General features: G+C 43.2%; 1 protein-coding gene across 1 annotated transcript in view; it reads right to left on the bottom strand.

Moving 5' to 3' along the window:
- itgb5 (integrin, beta 5) overlaps positions 1-19,685 on the bottom strand; it is a 50,744-nt gene that overhangs the window by 14,518 nt on the left and 16,541 nt on the right. The window contains exons 10-11 of the mRNA XM_086220754.1: positions 17,623-17,797; positions 16,764-17,018 (exon numbers count right to left, since the gene is read on the bottom strand). Coding sequence (XP_086076880.1) covers positions 16,764-17,018; positions 17,623-17,797 — 430 coding nt within the window. The remainder of the gene's footprint in view (positions 1-16,763; positions 17,019-17,622; positions 17,798-19,685) is intronic.

The raw sequence follows: 19,685 nt of genomic DNA, 5'->3' as shown, positions 1-19,685 counted from the left end.
GTGTTTAAGCATCTTTCAGCTCACTGGTTTGATTTTAAGGCCACGGGTTACCGTCACTAGTTGATTATTTATAGCTGAAAAGAGGACCAGACACAGTTATGTATCGGAAATGCCTGTGATACTGACTAAAACTGAACACGAAGTGAATAAAATATAAATTAGTCACATGAGCAGCCTGCGACTGACATACGTGGGAAATGACTTTCAGGGTCAGGTCAGTTTTGCCTATGTTAGCTTTCAGTGAAAATCTAGTGTAAACATCAACAAAGTCCTACTCATCTGCCCTGTTATGTATTGAGGTTTATTATTTATGCCTGTACCTAACTCACAGGTTGAGTTGCCTCTTGTGTCGCTTCTTTGCTGTTTCAGGGATTGAGTGGAAGAAAAAGAGACTCCTCTGATAGTAAACCATCACAGACTGTGGACATTTTCACAAATGATCTTCAGACTATGGTTGGTTTCAGAAAAAGAACTTAGGCCTGAGGTCAGACATGAAAGTATGAATGCATGCCGGTGTCAGACTGATCTTGGTTACTAATATGACTGGACAGCTGACAGGCAAGTTCAGGTGTCAGAAGCATCTCAACTTGAATGTCTATTTTGAGTTTTCTTTTTGTTAAGTACTGATAGCAATGAGCTAATCATCACATGATGAACTGAATAGCAGCAGTCAACAAGACCCACATGTGATAATCAAAGCATTCAAACTGCACAATCTCTTGATCATCTTATCCTGTTGTGCTATTGAGCTGCTAAGTTGCTCCATTGCTTTTGGCCGCACAGTCGAGCCGCTCCGACATTGCTGTTTGAGTTGAGATTAAACACTGCTACACACACAGCCGCAGCCTGGGAGGAGGAGGAGACATGGAATGTGTTCTGATCTTTCAGAGCTGTAACCTTCCTCATTCCCCCACTACTTTTCCATGACGCTGCTCAGAGACATCCAGTCAGCCTAGACAAGCAGCCAAGTTAGGCGAAGTGACCCAGAAAGAGCCCATATATTAGCCTGAACGAGAAGAACGCGTGTTGGCAGACTGTCCCCTCCCATATCTCAGGTGAAGTGTGTGAGCAGAGTCTCTGTCAGCCATCAAATCAGCAGAACAGGAGGCACAAGAGTAGCAGAGAACAAGCAACTCCGGTGCTGCCAGACATGCCCCTTCGTCTCACTTCCTCTGATGAAAACGAAAAACAGCACAAGTGTTGTTCCATTCAGTTCTTCACGATCCATCCATGACTCGGATGCACTAACAAATAAAGCAGCCTGACTGAGGGAAAAATTAAAGCTTTAGCAGAGAATCAAAACTGGGCAAAAAAATAGCTACCGTAATTATCCTGAGACAGCACTGAGAGTTACAGAAAGTCAATTAACTAGAACTTGAGATGAGATTTTCCTCCTGACTGCAGTATGTAGAAAAAGGTCCCTAATGGACTTCGAAACTCCATTATTGTGATCCAACAAGAGTGAGAAGTTAGGAAAGTGCTTGGAATAGTTTTAAAGGAAAAAAAGAAAAAAGAAAAACTCGAACAGCGATTTCTTCCTCACAGCTGCATAAATTGTCTGCTGAGGAAGATATTGTTATATAACAGCTATTAAAGTGAGAAGAAAAAAGCAAGCTGCATGTTAGCTCACTGAGTTGAACACGATTTTAAGGGACACAGTAAAAAGGATAAAAAAGGCTACAAGTTTTTGTTTAATTTCTAATAACTTCAGCAGGGCTGTAATCAACCAAAGAAATTCTTGGTCGACTGAAGCAAACCTCAAATTTTGACTAAAAATCGACTACTTTTATATATGAAAAATATTCTCGGTCAACTATCAGCAAAAAACCTGTTGAGGAATATTTAGACAATTGTTTTTGTCACGTTATAATAATTGACCGACACTATCATTGGTCCTGCGCACAGAGAGAGACTGAACAGAGGAGCTCGGCATCGCGGCTGAGACACAAATAGACTTTTAAATTAAAACTTCACTCTAAAAACACAAAAGGCAAGTCCACGGAAAGAATCTTTACAATTGAAACAAAACAATTATTAGACTAAAAAATTGAAATATCAATTCTGATATGTTCATAGACTCAAAACTGACGGGGCAACCTAAGGTGGACAAGTTAGTTTACCGTTTTTAGGTGATACGCCATCGTGTTTGTCGTGGAGCTGTGACATGAAAACATTGCAAACTTAGCACTCAACTTTTTTCCCATTATCTATTTTCATGAAATGCTGCCACGCTGCAGATGTCTTTGACATGGTGGATGAGGACTGACTTTAAATGAAACCGTCAAAATTCACAATACATTCATCAAACCACCAGACGTTGGCCTAGTACTCTTCAGTCTGTCTGTCTCTAGCGGGTCGGGCCAGTCCAAAATAGCAAAAACAAGGGGGGTGTTCAAAAGATAGATTGTTATTTGTGAAACAGGGGTGCTTTCGGTACTTTCCTCCTGATTAAATTAATGTGGCAAAAAAAGCGACCAGTCGACTGGGAGATTACAGCCCTACTTCACCGACATTTCTAAATTTTTCATAAAAGTTCAGCATGAAAATGTTTATCTCCATAAAAATTAATAGGAATAGACTGAACATTTAAAGGTGATTCTAGTCGAACTGTAATTAACTCAGCATCCTTGCATCACAATCACAAATTATTGGCATCTTTCACACTGCTGTAAATGTACATTAATGTTAACATGGATATCTGCTTCTGAGAATACAAAATCTTTACATTTGTGTATGTATATAAACAAGACAAATCCATCCATCCATTTTCTACTGCTTATCCTGTTAAGGGTCTTGGGGGGGCTGGAGCCTATCCCAGCAGCCTTCAGGCAAGGGGTGGGGTTCACCCTGGACAGGTCACCAGTCCATTGCAGGACCAACACATAGAGACAGACAACCATTCCCACTCACAGCCACACCTACGGTCAATTTAGAGTATCAATCAGCCTCGTCCCCTCTTGATGTCTTTGGACTGTGGGAGGAAGCTGGAGTACCAGAGAGAACCCACACAGGAACAGGGAGAACATGCAGACTCACACAGAAAGATCCTGTGCTGGAGCCGGGGCTTGAACCTGGAACCTTCTTGCTGTGAGGTGACAGTGCTGACCACTGCACCACTGTGCTGCCATAAGATAAATCCATTTATAATAAATTACCCCAAAATTTCCAGTCTTCTCATGTTAATTTTCCAAGGAAAGTTTCCAACTTTGGGGTCCTAGAATTTTGCAACCCTGTATGAATAGCAAATAGTTTTCGAAGATATTTGAAATGTGTTAAGTGTCAAAAACTGAAATACTCCCTTGCGCACAGTCTGTGGTCGGCACCCCCAACTAGCATCCCTCTGAAAATGTAGCGTAAGCTAAATCATAGGCTCGCCGAGTTGACAGACTGGTGGCCATTAAAGGCATAATTATGGGCTCAGGAATATATTTCACAGTAGAGAACACTCGGGCTCTCGATAAAGTCCAGATACAATCCTGGGTTTCTCTGCCTGGAGACAAGCTGGATCAAATCAAACTGGCTTAAGACAACGTTTGGAGACTTTATGAAGAGGAAATGAGCTGCAGAGTTATTTTTAGAGGGATCGTTGTAGCACCATATCGTGCAAATGTGCCAGAAAGCTGCTGCTCATCTGCTCTTTTGAGTCAAAACAAAATAAATGTTCCCATAGCAGCTATTGCTAACATCTGGCTATCAGCTAACCACTGTGCGCACGACCACATCTGTTCTGGCTCCAGTGGACAAATATGTAAGTCACCTTCACCTCTGGTTTGCATCAAATTGGTTAAAGGGGGATGGGGTTGGTGGTTTGGGGGGGCAGATAGACAACAACCTGTCAGATGTCCACAAACTCCTACTGGCATCATGTTTAGACTGGAGACAACTGAGCAATTAACTGCAATTACACAAAAAAAATAGACTTTAAGATTTCAAACAGCCAAAAAGGCAGTTTTTAAAAATGTAAGTATTGTTTCTCTGGTCAGGACAAATCATATGACAGAAAGCTGAACTCAGTGACCCTCATTTGGAAGGCAGCATTTCATATGTTATAACACACTGGGAGACTGTATAACGCTCCTCTTCTCCAAAAAAAGAGACACAAACAGTGACTTCCTGCTCTGGTGGTCAAAGAGCTGCCTGTGTCCCAGAGGCCACTGTGGTGTGCTTGTGTGCGTATGTTAAGAAAACATGCCCTCTAACTTCCAAAACCTCCCATAACAGTCTGAGGCATCGTCCGGTTCTCAGTAAGAGCCTGATGAAAAGCTTTGCTGGATAGTTGAAATAGTTGAGGTGCACCCCAGTTGCTTGCATCCCATGGAGAGTTTTTAAAAAAGGCAAGTGAGGAGGAACTGAGTATCTCTGGGGAGATGTAAGAGGGATTCACTTCCTTTGCTGCCTCGCATTTAACGAATGAAAACACTACATGGCTGTAAAACCTCCAAAAAATGTGGTTCGAGAATAAATTGAAAGCAAAGACTTAATCAGAAGTGTTGTTGAAAGTGGTTTGAAGTGGCCATGAATGTTGCATTACTTCTTTCTGAAAGTCACATTCATCATCACAAGTTAAATCGTCAAATTAAGCCTCAAGTCCATTCAGAAAACAAGCAGTTCTACACTCATTTGATAGACATTTTGTTAGCCGACATGAAAAAATCCACAAAAATCTCCATCACAGGCCAAGTATTTCACTGAAGATCTTTTGCTAATATTAAGTCAGGAAACCTAAGTTGGAAGCAGCTCCCGCTATCCCAATTTAAAATCAGTGCAAATATAAAAATACAACTGATTTCTTTCTTTGTTTTCTCAAAAAGACTGTGTATTTGTGGATGCACTGCCAGAAACGGAGAAGAGGACAGCGACGTTGTTGAAACATGAACATGCTGGGCAGCAGCCTTAAAACTCATTTTGGAGTTAAGAGGAGACAAAATTAATGTCCAGTAAAATGAATTCTGTCAGGTCCGTTCACGTCAAGAAACACAGAGATGATAATGAGCTTGATTTGTTTATTATAGTACAAATTGGCAGTATGGCTCTGTTCAGAGGAGTCCCCTGATAATTTTTCATGAGCACCATGAAACAGGGGACCAGCAGCGTGAGGGAAAGTTCTCCCAGTTTAAGACTGGAAGAGCAAACATACCGCCGTGAACAGAGCAGCAACATGACATGGAACGAACTATGCCATGTATACACGACAAGGTGGAGCTGGGGAGGTGGAGGGTAGCAAGTTGCGAGCAGGAGCAACTGTACAGCAAATAGCAGCAGCAGCAGATAGCAGATAGCAGCAGATAGCAGATAGCAGCAGCAGCAGCAGCAGGCTGCAGTAGATAGGAGCAGATAGCAGCAGCAGATAGCAGCAACAGATAGCAGCAGCAGCAGCAGATAGCAGCAGCAGCAGATAGCAGCAGCAGCAGATAGCAGCAGCAGCAGATAGCAGCAGCAGCAGATAGCAGCAGCAGCAGATAGCAGCAGATAGCAGCAGCAGATAGCAGCAGATAGCAGCAGATAGCAGCAGATAGCAGCAGCAGATAGCAGCAGCAGATAGCAGCAGCAGCAGATAGCAGCAGCAGCAGCAGATAGCAGCAGATAGCAGCAGCAGCAGATAGCAGCAGATAGCAGCAGATAGCAGCGATGACAGCGGGCAGAGCAGCATAGCCAGAAGCTAGCAGAGCGGGAGTTGAGGCCGGGTGACATTTAAGTTGAGAGGGGCCAAACAGAAGCAAGGGATTTGATCAGCTGATGCGGAGCAGCTGTAGATCAGCTGATTGATCAGTTTGATTGATAGACGGGAAGCCAATAGCGCTTGACTACCACGGCCTGACAGAACTAACGCTGACGCTCGATTAATAGGAATATCTTCTGCTGTCTTCATGGGACAAAACAAAGGAATGGTGACATTTGAATAAGCATCTTGGAACTGGCAGAGCAAACTTTTCAAGAAGTCCAACTAAAAATAAAAACAGTCATGTCAATGTGGAACCAAAAACACTGTCACGCCATGTTGAAAACCTGACCAGACATAAAAAAGACTGTTGGCTGAATCATGTCACACAGATTTTTGAAAACGACATTATTTAAGTGTGAACACGTCAGTTAGATTATTTGCGTTGCTGCATTATTCCCAGCGATCGCATTATTGCCTGCATGAGAAAAATCAGCAATTCCTCCTCCGCAGCTGTTCTGGTTGTTACTCCGCCCCCACTGGGGATAAGCGTGAACTATCACACTCATACTGTCTTTTCCCATCAACAAGGATGCGTACCCTCGCCAGCCCCGACCCACAATCCCACCCCCCACCCATCCAGACCCGGTTGAACCTGAAAGGTGAAAGATCTGCTTGACAAGGCTCGGCTCAGCAGGTTGGTGAACCCTGGTGAGGTCTGGTCTGGACTAGACAACTATTCCGGCATGCAGCCTGTCACTCAGACAGCTGTGAACTTCTGCAGGATGACTACCTGGAGCACAGACTGACTTCAAATGAGAGCTGTGACAGCTGAACAATATCAGCAAACCCCCTCATTACCCAGAAACCTCTAGGACAGGATTACTGCTTGGTCACAGGCTCAGACCGGCCTGGGAGAGAATTTGTTTGTACGGCTGAACAGTAATTAAAAATAACTGCTTCAACTGTACACCCAAAAGTAGTAGTTCAAAGGTCACAATTTGCTGGTTTATTTTGGCTTAATTCTTTTTGAAGAAAAACAGACGTATCTAAAGTCAGGTGACCACCAATGAAAAGGATCCTGCCCATTTGTCTCCAAAGCACTTTTAACTGCAGATCATTTAAGTACTTCCTGTCTATCAAAAATTGCAAAAAACAAAAAAAAAACTCAACAACACAGAAATGGAAGCAGAAGTGGTGTTTTCATGACAGAGAGAACCACAGAAACAAACCCTCTAAATAAGCTCTGCAAAACATCTGGAGTGACAGCAGCTTCCATAAACAAGACGAGTCAGCAGCCATTCCAGCTGCTGATGTGGCATTTTAGGCTTTTGGGGAAAATTTACAGGCAGAATAAAAGTTAGAGCTCCTGTTTTTGTCACAACAAGCCATCTAAAATCATACTTTGATTAACTATCAAATTAATGTCTATTGAATACCACAGCTGTTGCTCAGAGGTGAAAACTACACTTGTTACCCACAGGTGTCGCCACATCTACCGCAGTGGAGCACTAGAGGTTCTCTAATGTGGCGCTGTGACACCTGCTATTTTCACTCAGCAGGAACGATTACCAATCCTCCATCAGGGCCAAGCACTGGAACACATTCAGATAAGACCAGAGGGAGACACACTGGAGAGTCAGTCTGACCCTGGAACCAGTGAGGAAAAGAAGCAAGCAGTCGTAAATGTGGAGAGTACACGCCCGCACACGCACACTCTCCAAACTCCTTCTCGCACCCTGGTGAAGTCGGGACTATTTCACCGCTTTTCCATCTTGTCACCTATATGGAAGTGCACAGAACAAGGGAGAATCAGAGAACCCAACTGTCAAATTTAAGTGTAAAATGGACAGACAATCACCGAAACAGCTCACTTTGTTGTGTTTACATGCTTATGCCTCTCAGAATACTGGAGTACTATATGGATCCACATCCTGGGGCAGCTCAACACTTACGTTGTTTGGTCCTGTGTAAACAAATATGTATTATAATGCGTGGGTACTTTTCATAGGAAAATGTCTGTAAAATTGGCTCCAGTCATGATTATATGCTACGCTAGGCTAACCGGCTCCCGTCTCTGATGAAAAACGGATGTGGCATCCTCTTGGGGTTTTTTCACTGTACAAACACATCAAATGTCTAATGTACTGTTAGCAAAATGAACATAAATTACAAACGCTACAGTCGAAGTGGAGAATAAGCTACCACACACAGACACACACAAACAAATCAGATTCCATGTGGTACACTTTAACTCAGATTTGAGTCTCTCGACATGTTTAGTACACAGAGTGTTCCCTTTTAAGATGCTGTAAAACAATGTAACTGCTCCTGTGTGTGTGTGTGTGTTTCTCTTGTGTACGTCAGAATGCAAACTGGGATGACACAAGCCCTCTCTTGTATACTCAGAAAGCAGACAAGTTCATATTTTATCTACCTGAGTCGCAACAGGTGAAACCAGGCTGTTGTTTTTGAGCCAGCAAATCCAGATCTGTGTCCATCAGCTTGCACGGGAGCTAAACGTGGGGTCTCATTAGGTGTGATGACAGGCATCAGCAACGTGGACGTGTGATTTTTACGTGGGTACGCCACATGCTTGACAGACAACAGTCATTACCAGGCATGACAACAGTGTTTATGTGTAGACTCTCCAGGTCACACAATGCCTCCACATCTGTTGACATCACAGTAAGCAGAAGACAGACAATAAAAAGACACAGCGGTCAAAAACTGGGATATCGCAGTTGAGATTTTTCATCTTTCCCAAGAGCCAGGGTCTATTGGACCTCCTCGCGTATTTGCTGGGGGAGAACAGTGAAAATTTCACAGATTTACAGAAGCTGCAGTCACTGCTGGCTCATTTACTTTGGCTCTTTTTCCTGCAGAACCAAAGTGGAATTTGGGAGAGCTGTTTTGTTGTATTGGGGAAAAAAAAGTACCCCCAAAAAAACCTTTGGCAAACATACAAGTCTTCCTGAGCTCCTGCCTAAGATGTGCGTCCTGGGGTAATACAATAAAAGGAGGGAATCCAAGAAAGATTTATTCCTAAATGTGTCTCTGCACGGGCAGCAGGGCTGTCGAGGGTGAATAACGTACATAAGACAACAAAACACAAGCGACGATGACCCTTCTTCATCATAACTCAGCAGTCTGAGAGATTGCGCTAGAGATGCATCAAATTCAGATTAGCTGCTGTAATCTGACTTTTGACTTTATCCTGAATAAAATGTTAAGTGGATTAAGGTGTTTGGATGAGATGCTCATAGATTAATTAACTCACAGGCCTGCTTACATGCTACAAATCATACTCCGACTAATGATTGACGACAAATGTCTACAATATGTCGTGATGTCCCCCGGCAGAGTTTCCCTCCAGAATGTTGGGAATGTCGTCCTCCCAAAAATGTTGAAACAGTCATTAGTCATCTTTTCTGTGTAAACAAGTTTGTGACACCCGCTGGGAGATGGAGCTGGGTTTGACTGACGTATGTGGCTTCAAATGCTGTGAGGAGGAATTAGAGTTGTTGGGGTGTGCAGATATCTACAACACTCTTAATGTGATTACTCTCATGATACATCATGTCTTAATTCCATTGCTGACCTTATCAGACAATTGTCTTCATAAAGTTCATGTCAGAGTTTATCGGTCTGTGTAACTGCTGCTGAAAGGAGACAACACTAAGCTCAAATCAGGATCTCTTGACTTGTTTTCTGATCAGGATCCTGGTTCACAGGGAGAACATCCCAGCATGGATCCAGCACTCAGGCAGTTGTGATTGTTTTAATCCAACTGAAACACTGCAGACAGCTGTTTAGATTTAAGGACGCGAGCAGCCCAAGAGGCTGAACTGGCTGCACATACCAAAAGTGGACTTCCCAGTCACGCCGCAGAATGAATTCAAATCACTTGCAAATAGTTTCCAAACAGCTTTCCTGCCATTTTCTTTGTTAAACTAAAATGGTTGTGGACATTCTGAACTTGTGGTCTTTAGAGAGCAACCAGTATAGTGAATGAGATGAGACCGCCACAAAACAGCAGCGCAAGTGTGTTTCTTACATCGACTGTTGAAGAAACGACCTCGCAACAGAGATGTAGATGTCACAAACGGTGTAAACAACCTGATGATTTCAATACTCCACTGGACCTTCTGGAACTTGAATCATGACTCTAAGTAAATGACTGAATGGCCATTCCTTGAAACCTCCCGCAGCTCTCCACCTTCTTCTCACTAAACCTTTCTGATGAGAACCACTTCAAAGTTGAGAATCAGGTTTCCAGGGGAATTTATGAAACATTTGATAGAGAATTTGATCTGGTGTCCTGTTTGAACTTTCTTGGTCTTCATCCATATAATTTTGTCTGTAAATTTAAGAGCTGGTTGGACCCCAGGGTCTTGAGTTGGGTCAGGGAGTGAACCTGTGGTGCCTTCCATAATTGTTCCATAATAGTAAATAGGTAGTCAGAACACCTACTGATAGTAAAGCTGACACTCACGGCGCCAGCGTTGTCTAGATGCGTAGCTGTGTTTGGACTACGTGAAGTCACGTCTGTGCAGAATGGTCTAATTCAGTGTTACTGGTAGTGCCCGACATTACAAGTATGTCTGTTTACGAGGGGTCGGACGCAGATGTTCTGGGGGAGCTGACTCAACCTCATCTCACCGCCGACCTTGTACGTCCGTCTTGGACATCCAGTAAAATGTCCAGTAAAGTGTAAGCCATGTCTGAGTCTCCAGCCTGTTTCTTTTGTCTGACAAATTCCTTTGTCACAGAAAATTCCTCCACACCATTGTACAGCGATAGGTCATTAATTCAACTGTGCTGGAAAACATCAGACAGTAAAAATACTCATCACTGTTCACACTCTCACTTGTCATTCGCATGTATGTGTACTTTGACAACTCGATGTGATTCTTAATGGAACTCCACCAGCAGGTGTCTGATCAGCCAGAATAAACACACTAATATTGCTGCACTCTCGATAGCCTGTGCCCTTACATAACTACACATAAATACACGGTCCAAAAAGAATTATTTCAAAGATCGGCATACGTTTAATTGCCGCTATTCATTTAGATATCAGTACTGCACAAATGATAGCTTTCATGAATTCTTTATACCGTTTTCAGTTTCTACGTTTAGTTGAGAAATGTCAAAAATATCAGTAGTTTGTGAGCGTTGCTCTTGAAAACCAATCCCGTACGCTTATGATACCATTTCTTTACTTTCTCTTTCACTATATTGTGCAGTCAGAACAACTCTATTGTTCCGTGTGGGTGTGCAGAGTACATTTTTTTGACGCTAATGAAGAAACAAGAGTGATTGGGCAAAATATTTAAAGCAGTAGTACTTCTATAATGAACAGCAATTAGTACAAAGTGTGTACTGCTTTTCAGCATTAAGTCTGATATTGTTAGCTGTTAGCCAGACCTTAACCAAGACCAGACTCACTAATCACTGCAACACAAATGGTTTTGTGCTCCACCACAGCCATCAGAGACACACATGTATTTTAATCAACACCAAATGCAAAAGGTTTCAATTCTAAACTTCACTGAATTTAAAAGAAAAGCTGTCAAAATGTTGGGCCAACATAATTTAACGACATTAAACTCTAACATGACAGTATAGTAATAGAATGTACTTGCCGTGGCGAGAGATTAGAATTACTGCCTCAGCCGACCGTCACAGAGACCTCAGCCTTTCAACAAATTCTAAATCAGTTCATCCTTGAGTCACGGTGGATTCTGGTACCAAACTGCTAGAACGTCCCCGATATGTCACCTTCACAAAAATGGGGCGGACAAACATCTAGTGCCGACGCAAAAACACATCCAAAAGAAGGTATTTCTATCCTGATTAAGCTAATAGGTTTCTGTAGCAAAGGAGTAAAAACCTTCAAATATTTCAGAAAAACAAACCTCCATATTTCATTAAAACGAGTGCTCATTGAGAAACTCATTGAAAAAAGAAAAAAAAATTGCCCTGGGCAACAGAAAGAGAGCTGAAAAAAAGCACATCTTTTCACAGGAGACAGTTACTTCCAGAGTAGGCTTCAACGTGTCTGAGCAACAACCACATTAACAACTCAAATATCTACTTCATCTGCAACGTCTGTTCAAAGAGAAGAAGTATTCATGTACTTGATTTGACCCTTAGGGTTAGACTGTCTGTAGTTTTATGCAAGACTTGGAAAAAAAAAAAAATGTACAAATCGAGCCAAAATGGGCTTCGGCCCTGACGTCTACCTGTGTGTTCCAGTGATGCTAGACACAAAACACGACTTACTGTAACACACATGTTCCCATTTACCTTTCAAGAGAACACACACACACACACACACACATACATGTACACACAGGTCCTGCACACACACGGGATGCAGTTTCGGCACTGATGAGGTAAAAGGAGGGACAATTAAGCCACGCTATTTCTGGCAACTGAGGACTGTTGACTGCTGAGGTTGTATTATTTAGAACCAGCTGTGGAGTCGGCGGTGGAGATTTGGGTCAGGGGGGCAAGAGGACCTGGAAGCCAAAACATACTTAGTCTGTGTTCAAAATAGACGAGCGAGTCCGAGCAACAAGGAGCACATGAGGTCGGACATGATACACATTATCAGACATTTCTACACAAACGCTTAATAGGAACTGAAATAGTTGGAGATGAAATCTTCAATCTAGTTGTGAAAAGAGGCATCTTGAGGGAAGATATATTTTACGGCTTAGAAGTAAACTGGCATGACTGTCAAAGATGACAAATTAAACATCGAGGAACTAAACCTGCCCAGAGGACATGTTACACATTCCTGTCTGAGTGGGTGACAGCTTTTTATTTTCCTCAATGGAGAGAAAAATAAGACAACACGTTTTCAGAGCGCGCTGAAGCGGTGTGTCCCTCACCAACAGTTCTGCCAGGTACTCACAAATAGGTGTCTTGAGCTTACAAAAATGTGTCTTTCTCTCCTTCAGCACTTCTGTCTGACTCAGGCTCACAGACAGAGCCTGCCACATGTATTTAGCTTGAAGGCATTATCCTGTTTAATCCAGGTCTTCTTTATCCTGCTGTATGCTCTGGGATCCACCAACACTTTGATATGAGCTACAAACAGACTAACTAGAACCCTCCCGTTCCAGTGGCTCAGTCTCTTTAGAACCAAGCTTGACCAGCTAGCAGGTTCTTTGACAAAACAAACAAACCAATTGGGTCAAAATAGTCAGTCTGTCAGTCTGAAAAACTGGAAGCAATATCATTGCAGAATACTTTATAGAGGATGCATCAATCAAATTATAATAAGTAACTGAAAACACCAATGGATTAATTTGATTCAAAATTAAACAGGGTCAAAATAAAATGTTTTGGTCCTGCATTTGCTACTAAAATAAAGTGGCCAGCAATGGCTGATAATATATCAAGAAGTTACATAAGTAAACATGGTAGTGGTGGCCTAAAGGTCAGAGGTGTTGGACGGGCGCTCTTGAAAAAGACACTGCTGCTCTGGGTGACAACTCAAACATAACAAAATAAAAAGAGCAGGACTCTTTGACGCTACCATGAATGGAGTGAGAAACACACACGAATACAGAGATGTGAATATGATCACTGGACATTTGACTGCACATCACTCACCTTGGAGGATACAGACAGACAAGCCTGGACGCTCAAGACCAAGACCAGCACAAAGACAGATGGTAGCGGAGATATGGAGGATAAGATTACTGGAACATTCACAGACAGACTGTCGTCCAACACGGGTCGTCTGACTCCAGATACAGGACACACTTCCTGCTTCCAACAACCCCTCCGAAATAAGTCACACTGACCAACTCTTTTTCTTTACTACATCACCCCAGCTTGAGTATCAGCTGATAAAGTATTAACGTATTAAAAGTGTTAGCCTGGGATCATTCTTATCACGTGCTACGCGACATCAGAAGAGATTTCAATGTTCCTTTTGTCTTCTTCTAGTGGAGACTGGCAGAGATCGTCAGCCTTAAACTGAGTGAGTCAGCAAGGTCATCGCCCTTTGCCTCAGTGTTTCACTAGCTGGCATTTCATGTGCTTAAGAGACAAAACAAGCAGGAGAATATATAATGTGGCCATCCGTTTTGGAAGGTTTTCTACCAAACCAACATTTATTCAATCTTTCACTCATGCTGCTGGTACGACAGCACAAAATTCACAGCATTGAACAATGACCAGAAAGACCCCTTTTAGAAGGTGCAGCCTAAAACATCAACAGTGGATTTGGCAGTTTATGGCCTTGTGCCAGTGCATACACACCCATTTAATGCTCGCTCCCTCACTCACACACACACACACACCTTGGCCAGGGAACCTGTGGGTCCAGTAGGTGTGAGCCACAGTTGAGTATGGAAGGCTGACAGCTTTTGTTCTTGACTCCTCACCTTCAACAGAGACTGAACAGCTATCGCAGCTCACAGAGAGCGGAAATCTCAACCTGAAATGTGTATAAACAGTCATATAAATGCTTTTGACTCTTTCAACCAAAAACTTCACTTCTTGAGTCGATCATCTTACTGGTGGCCCACTGAGGACAGTCTGAGCTGATAAAAAGATGAAAAGGCAGCGAGAGAGAGAGAGAGAGAGAGAGAGAGAGATTTACTTTCTCCGATCAAGCACAACTGGATTAGAGAGATTACAAAACCAAAGAAATATCACTACAATACATCCAGCATCTCAGATTTACAGGTGGACATGCACCAAGTTGGAAAAATACCTCCAGACGTTCAAGCACAGATAGATCACACACACACACACACACACACACACACACACACACACACACACACACACACACACACACACACACACACACACACACACACACACACACACAGACACAGACACACACACACTTATTTCCTCTTGAATAAAACCTGCTGTGCATGTAGGTCATACATCAGTCGGAACACTAAAGATGTTCCCAGACACAGGACTACAAATGAGCTGCCTGCTCTCAGTGAACTATGGCTAACCCAGACAGCAGACAAAACCCTAGCAACGTAGTTTAGTTAGCCACGAGCCTCCAAATGAAAATGAACAGCATTTCATGTTAAAAAGAAGATTTCATAACCCTTCCTTGCAAGAGACTTTAACAATAATGAACTGACAGACTGTGAGGATTGAGGGGAGGAAAGTATGGAGGAGGCGTATTCTTTGGTATCATTAAGAACTCATTATGGCTCCACACTGGATAAGCATGCTGAGAGAGGAGGGGAGCAGAGCGGAGCAGCAGAAGGTGTAGTGAACTGTTAACATTTAATGACTGATTATAGATGATCAGCACACACAAATGGTCGTTCTCGTTGGGTTCCAGTGGAGTTTAGATAAATACAGGCAGGCATTGTGTTGGTGGATCCCGCCAAAAGTGGCTCCACTGTCACAAAGCACTCTCTGTGGTTTCACAGGAACAGTCGCTGGCTTCAGGGCTAGCCAGTGGGCTGCCCTCCAGCCAGGAGGTCCTGCAGCAGAACACCCAATGTTCTGGGAACATAGCAGCTTCAGCCTGTTTGCCGCGGCTGAGCCAAACCTGCCCTTTCTTACCTCTCACTCTCAGATGTCTGTGGGACAGCTCAGCAAGAGGAGGAGAATTTCAAGTTGGCACCAGCACTGCGTTACCGATGAACACAGCATATTTATGCCCGAGGATGACAATGTTGAGATCACACAGGGCCGAGGTGCTGGAGTATATAATGTCTCTGTCAGGTTTTAATCTGTTAATCTGGCACACGTCTCTTGTGCAGGGTTCCAACTCAAAGGTGGGCTGCCTTTGTCTTGCTGGCTGCCACATTTGTGGTGAATGCTTTCAAAAATGCAACGGTTTTTAAACCAAAACTGAACACCACAGACTCTTTTGTGTGTCAAAGAGCAGTATGGAAATAACACATCCGCCATTTCAGCCAGATCGGAGTAATTTTGAAAGCGATACTTCCTCTTTATGATGTTTAATAGAGTCATGACAATATAACTGCTGGTTAGCTTTTCATATTGAATGGCAGTGGATGAGCAGGTTAGGCTAACTTCTTACCTGCTCTGCTTTCAAAACCTGCAGTTTCTCCTCCGTCTCTAAACTTCTTCATTCCCTCTTATAAGGTCGGACATGTTTAGTGGCACAATCTCTATCTAGTTATCAACAAATCACTGGGGCCAGACAGGAAATTAGTTGTGTGCGCGATTGTAAAATTACATCATCTTGCGATTTTAAAGTCTTAGTTCACAGCGAATGTTCTGCACAACTCTTAATCACTTGATGCATAAAAAAAACATTTTGGCAGAAAAACAGTGCATTTAGGGACTTTTGAAAGTGATATGCTAACCTCACCATGCACTGCCATTCACTACGCTAAGCTAACTAGCAATCAGCCAGTTTTTCGGTCTCAGCTCCTAGTACACACTAACACAGAAGAGATGTTTATCTTCTTGTCTGGAGCTGAGGATGATACAAAAACTGCTTTGCCAGTTGCTTGTGTGTTCCATTAAGGTGGGCTGACCTTAGGGTGGGCCAGGTGTTTGCACGTAGCTCTGCACTGTTTTGAGACAAGCTACTGTCTTGAGTTCTGCTCAGGCATCTCTGAGCTCCACAAAGGACGAATGCTGCACATGCCACACACTCTAGAACTGCCACCTCCATCACACGCAAATCCAGGGAAACCCTGTTGTGCCAAGTCTTTTCACTTTTGCTCAGATCTTAGATATCTGCAAGATAAGTATCTTACCACAAAAAGCCCCGAGGCAGAGGAACATCTTAACTACTATTACAGCTGTACATCTGAGCTCCCTCTGGGAGTAGAAACAGCACTGCAGTCGACATCTTCAGATCACTTAGAAAATAATAGCTCATCGCAGTGGAGTCAGGAAAGGGCCAAACCACAAAGACACACCCATGGTAGGTATGGAAATGTGTGTAAATACCAACACAAAACAAGCAGTGGATCTTGTGGTTTTGATGTCAGCTTGTACTCTCATTAAATTCAATGTCCAGAAAGATGTGGTCTCTCACCAGCTGTAGATCTAACCACAAGTGCAATGACAGCTGAATCAAACACAACGTACAGCAACAGTTTCTGGCTGATGTTTTTACCTGAACACAGGATGCCTTTATGCCGGGCACAAGAGAAGTCGTCACACTCGCAGAAGCTGCCGTAGATATTGCCAAACTCGGACTCGTAGCACAAACACTGGTTGCAGCTGCATTCTCCACGTCCGCTGCAGATCTGCTTGCCTTCAGCTTCTCGACAGGCACTGATGTATATGCTGCTGGCCTCTCCCTCCTGGCACTCACAGCGTGCGCCCAGGTAGCCTGGCTCACACTGACATGTCCCACAGTGGTACGTACCTGAGGGGACCACAATTCAGGTAGCATTAGCCTCAGACAAAGAGAGTAACTGAAAAATGTGAATCTAAAATCTACTATATTTAAACTGAAATGAGAGGAACAATAAAAGAAAGCTACAATTTTGTTTTACTGGCCTCATCTTCTCCTCAACAACCAGCAGCCATGACAGCGCTTCCATAATAAAACCAAAGGATTGAAGAGGCCAGGAAAAGAAAAAACTAGAACTTTACTGAAATATTCAAGGAGAAACAGGTCTGACTAACTGATTGATGCATTTAACTTCTAAAGTTTCAAACTTTAAACTAATGTGTTGTCACTTATTTAATGTCCAAAGGGATCAAATAAGGTTTGTTTTCAGCAGCAAGAAGACAATCTCTAATTACACCAAAGTGAGGCTCTTACAGCACATGGAGTGAAACTGTCAAATTAGCTAATTTTGGAGCATAACCCCCCCCCCCAAAAAAAACCCAACCCTATTACTACTTACAAAAACAGATATGTTTAGGGATGTTGAAAATACACAAAACACTATTTAAAATACATACAAATTCATGTGCAATAGCTTGGAGTGCTCTCCAGGTTAAAATGGTGCAGAGTGAACTACCTATGGAGCTGCAGATGCTGCTGTTAGTTTGAGCGGTCCGACTGCAACCGCAGTCACACTGGTAGTCCACGGTGACCTCCAGACGGTCTTTGAAGCCCACAGGCTTGATGGTGAAGCTTTGGTCGGCGCCACTAGGAGGACAGCTCCTGGCCTCCACGCTCACATTGAATGATACCTGAGAATAACAACAACAACAACAAAAGAAAAATGGTACACAGGTACTAATGAGAAAGGAAACGTGACTGCAGCTTTGTTTTATATAGGAGCAGAATCCTACAGTCAGGATCGTATTTTAACCATCTTCTCCATATTTTCTGACTGGCAAACAGAGCCGTTACACAAACAGCTGCCAGCTGGTCTGTAGACGTGAACTAAAAATGACCCTGCGTGTTAAGAGTGTTTACACCATTGGGCTTGTTCCATCCTACCAGGAGTGAACAGCAGGCAGCTTATATGAATTGGGCTGCTCAGTAAAGTAGGACATGACTCAAGACCTACACCCATTTGATTGCTCTGAGGAGGGAAGTCTGGAGGAGAAAAGGAACCCAACCCCTGCTGTTTTGAGTGTTAACATGAACTAGTTCCCCTGGCACTTTCATCATGTTTACTCATCACAGATTCAAGTAGAGCTTCATCTTTGGTGCCTTCACTTCAGCACCTTATAGTTTTGACACTACAAAGGAAAGTATGAAACAGAGCTGAGGAGACAAACAGAAGACAGCAGGGAGTTTGGGCTCCCCACTCAAGTATTATGAGGAAGGCCTTGATAAACATATCAGATTAATTTTTCTTGACACGCTCCTCAAGTCTCTGGAAGGATTTTACCCTCATTTGGTGTTCTGAAGCTTTGTCTGACACAGCAGTCCAAAATCACTTGCACCTTTTGGTGTTCAATGAAGTTAAGATCAAGTGACTAAGGCCCAAAGCGCCCTCTCTGCTCTGTGGAGAAGCATTTATGTAATTCAAGCATATTTCATTCAGGCTTTTTCTTTATATTATCACCTGTATGTTTCACATTATGCACAGCACCAGCGAGGGAGTCATCTATTTTCCAACAATCTCCTCTGGGAAGTTACCGCTCAAAGCTTGCAACCCTCCAAACACAAACCGAAATCTTGCACCCAAAAGCAAACATTCCACCCCTACAGCCTTTATCACACCTGCTGTTTTGGGCTGGAACATCTGAGTAATTGGTTCTCGAGCTCCTTTATTAAGAGCATCCCCTGCAATTCAAGACCATTAGAATGAGAAAATCCTACCTTAAACTGTGAACATGCCTTCTTGTACTTGGAAACTGAGCACTTTCTGTCACTGTGATATCATTGGCACAATATCAGGTCTGAGGCGATAAAGACAAACTACAACACACGCTGGTTCCCAACACAGGAAGTGGCTCCGTTCCATGTTGCCAATGGAGGGACATTCTTTCCTTCGGTGCCCTTCGTCTGTCATGCTTAACAAGTTAATAGGGACACAATTAAATTTACTGTAAATGTGAGTCGCGAGGAGGCCAGCTCATCCAATCAGGATGGTTGTAGGGAGGAAGTAGTTGATGAGATTGAGGCTAAATTCATTGAGAAACGCAGCCTGAACACACTGCCTTGATTCAAGAGATGAAAGTCACTTTTACAGAGAGATTTGGGAGTGTCGTCGTAAAAATGACCCTACCATTAGGACACGTAGCTTGTTTACATTGAACTACTCAGGTGGAATCACGCCCAGTGTGGGATTTTGCAAATCATGTTGTTCCACAACCAGAACCAACCGCCCCCCTTTTTAAAAAAAATCTTATAAGCAAATATCAGTGACCAAGTAGCTCAGTAGGTGGAACGCGTCGCCTCCACGTACCAAGGCTTTGCAGCAGCCGTGGGTTGGGCCCTGGCTTTCACCACCTTACTTGTTTCCCAACGGGAAGGAAGGAAGGAAGGAAGGAAGGAAGGAAGGAAGGAAGGAAGGAAGGAAGGAAGGAAGGAAGGAAGGAAGGAAGGAAGGAAGGAAGGAAGGAAGGAAGGAAGGAAGGAAGGAAGGAAGGAAGGAAGGAAGGAAGGAAGGAAGGAAGGAAG

The sequence above is a fragment of the Aulostomus chinensis genome, chromosome 12 (assembly GCF_037954235.1).
Source record: "Aulostomus chinensis isolate RoL2024-O1b breed Wild chromosome 12, RoL_Achi_v1.0, whole genome shotgun sequence".
Lineage (NCBI taxonomy): Eukaryota > Metazoa > Chordata > Actinopteri > Syngnathiformes > Aulostomidae > Aulostomus > Aulostomus chinensis.
This window is presented reverse-complemented; position numbering and strand designations above follow the sequence as displayed.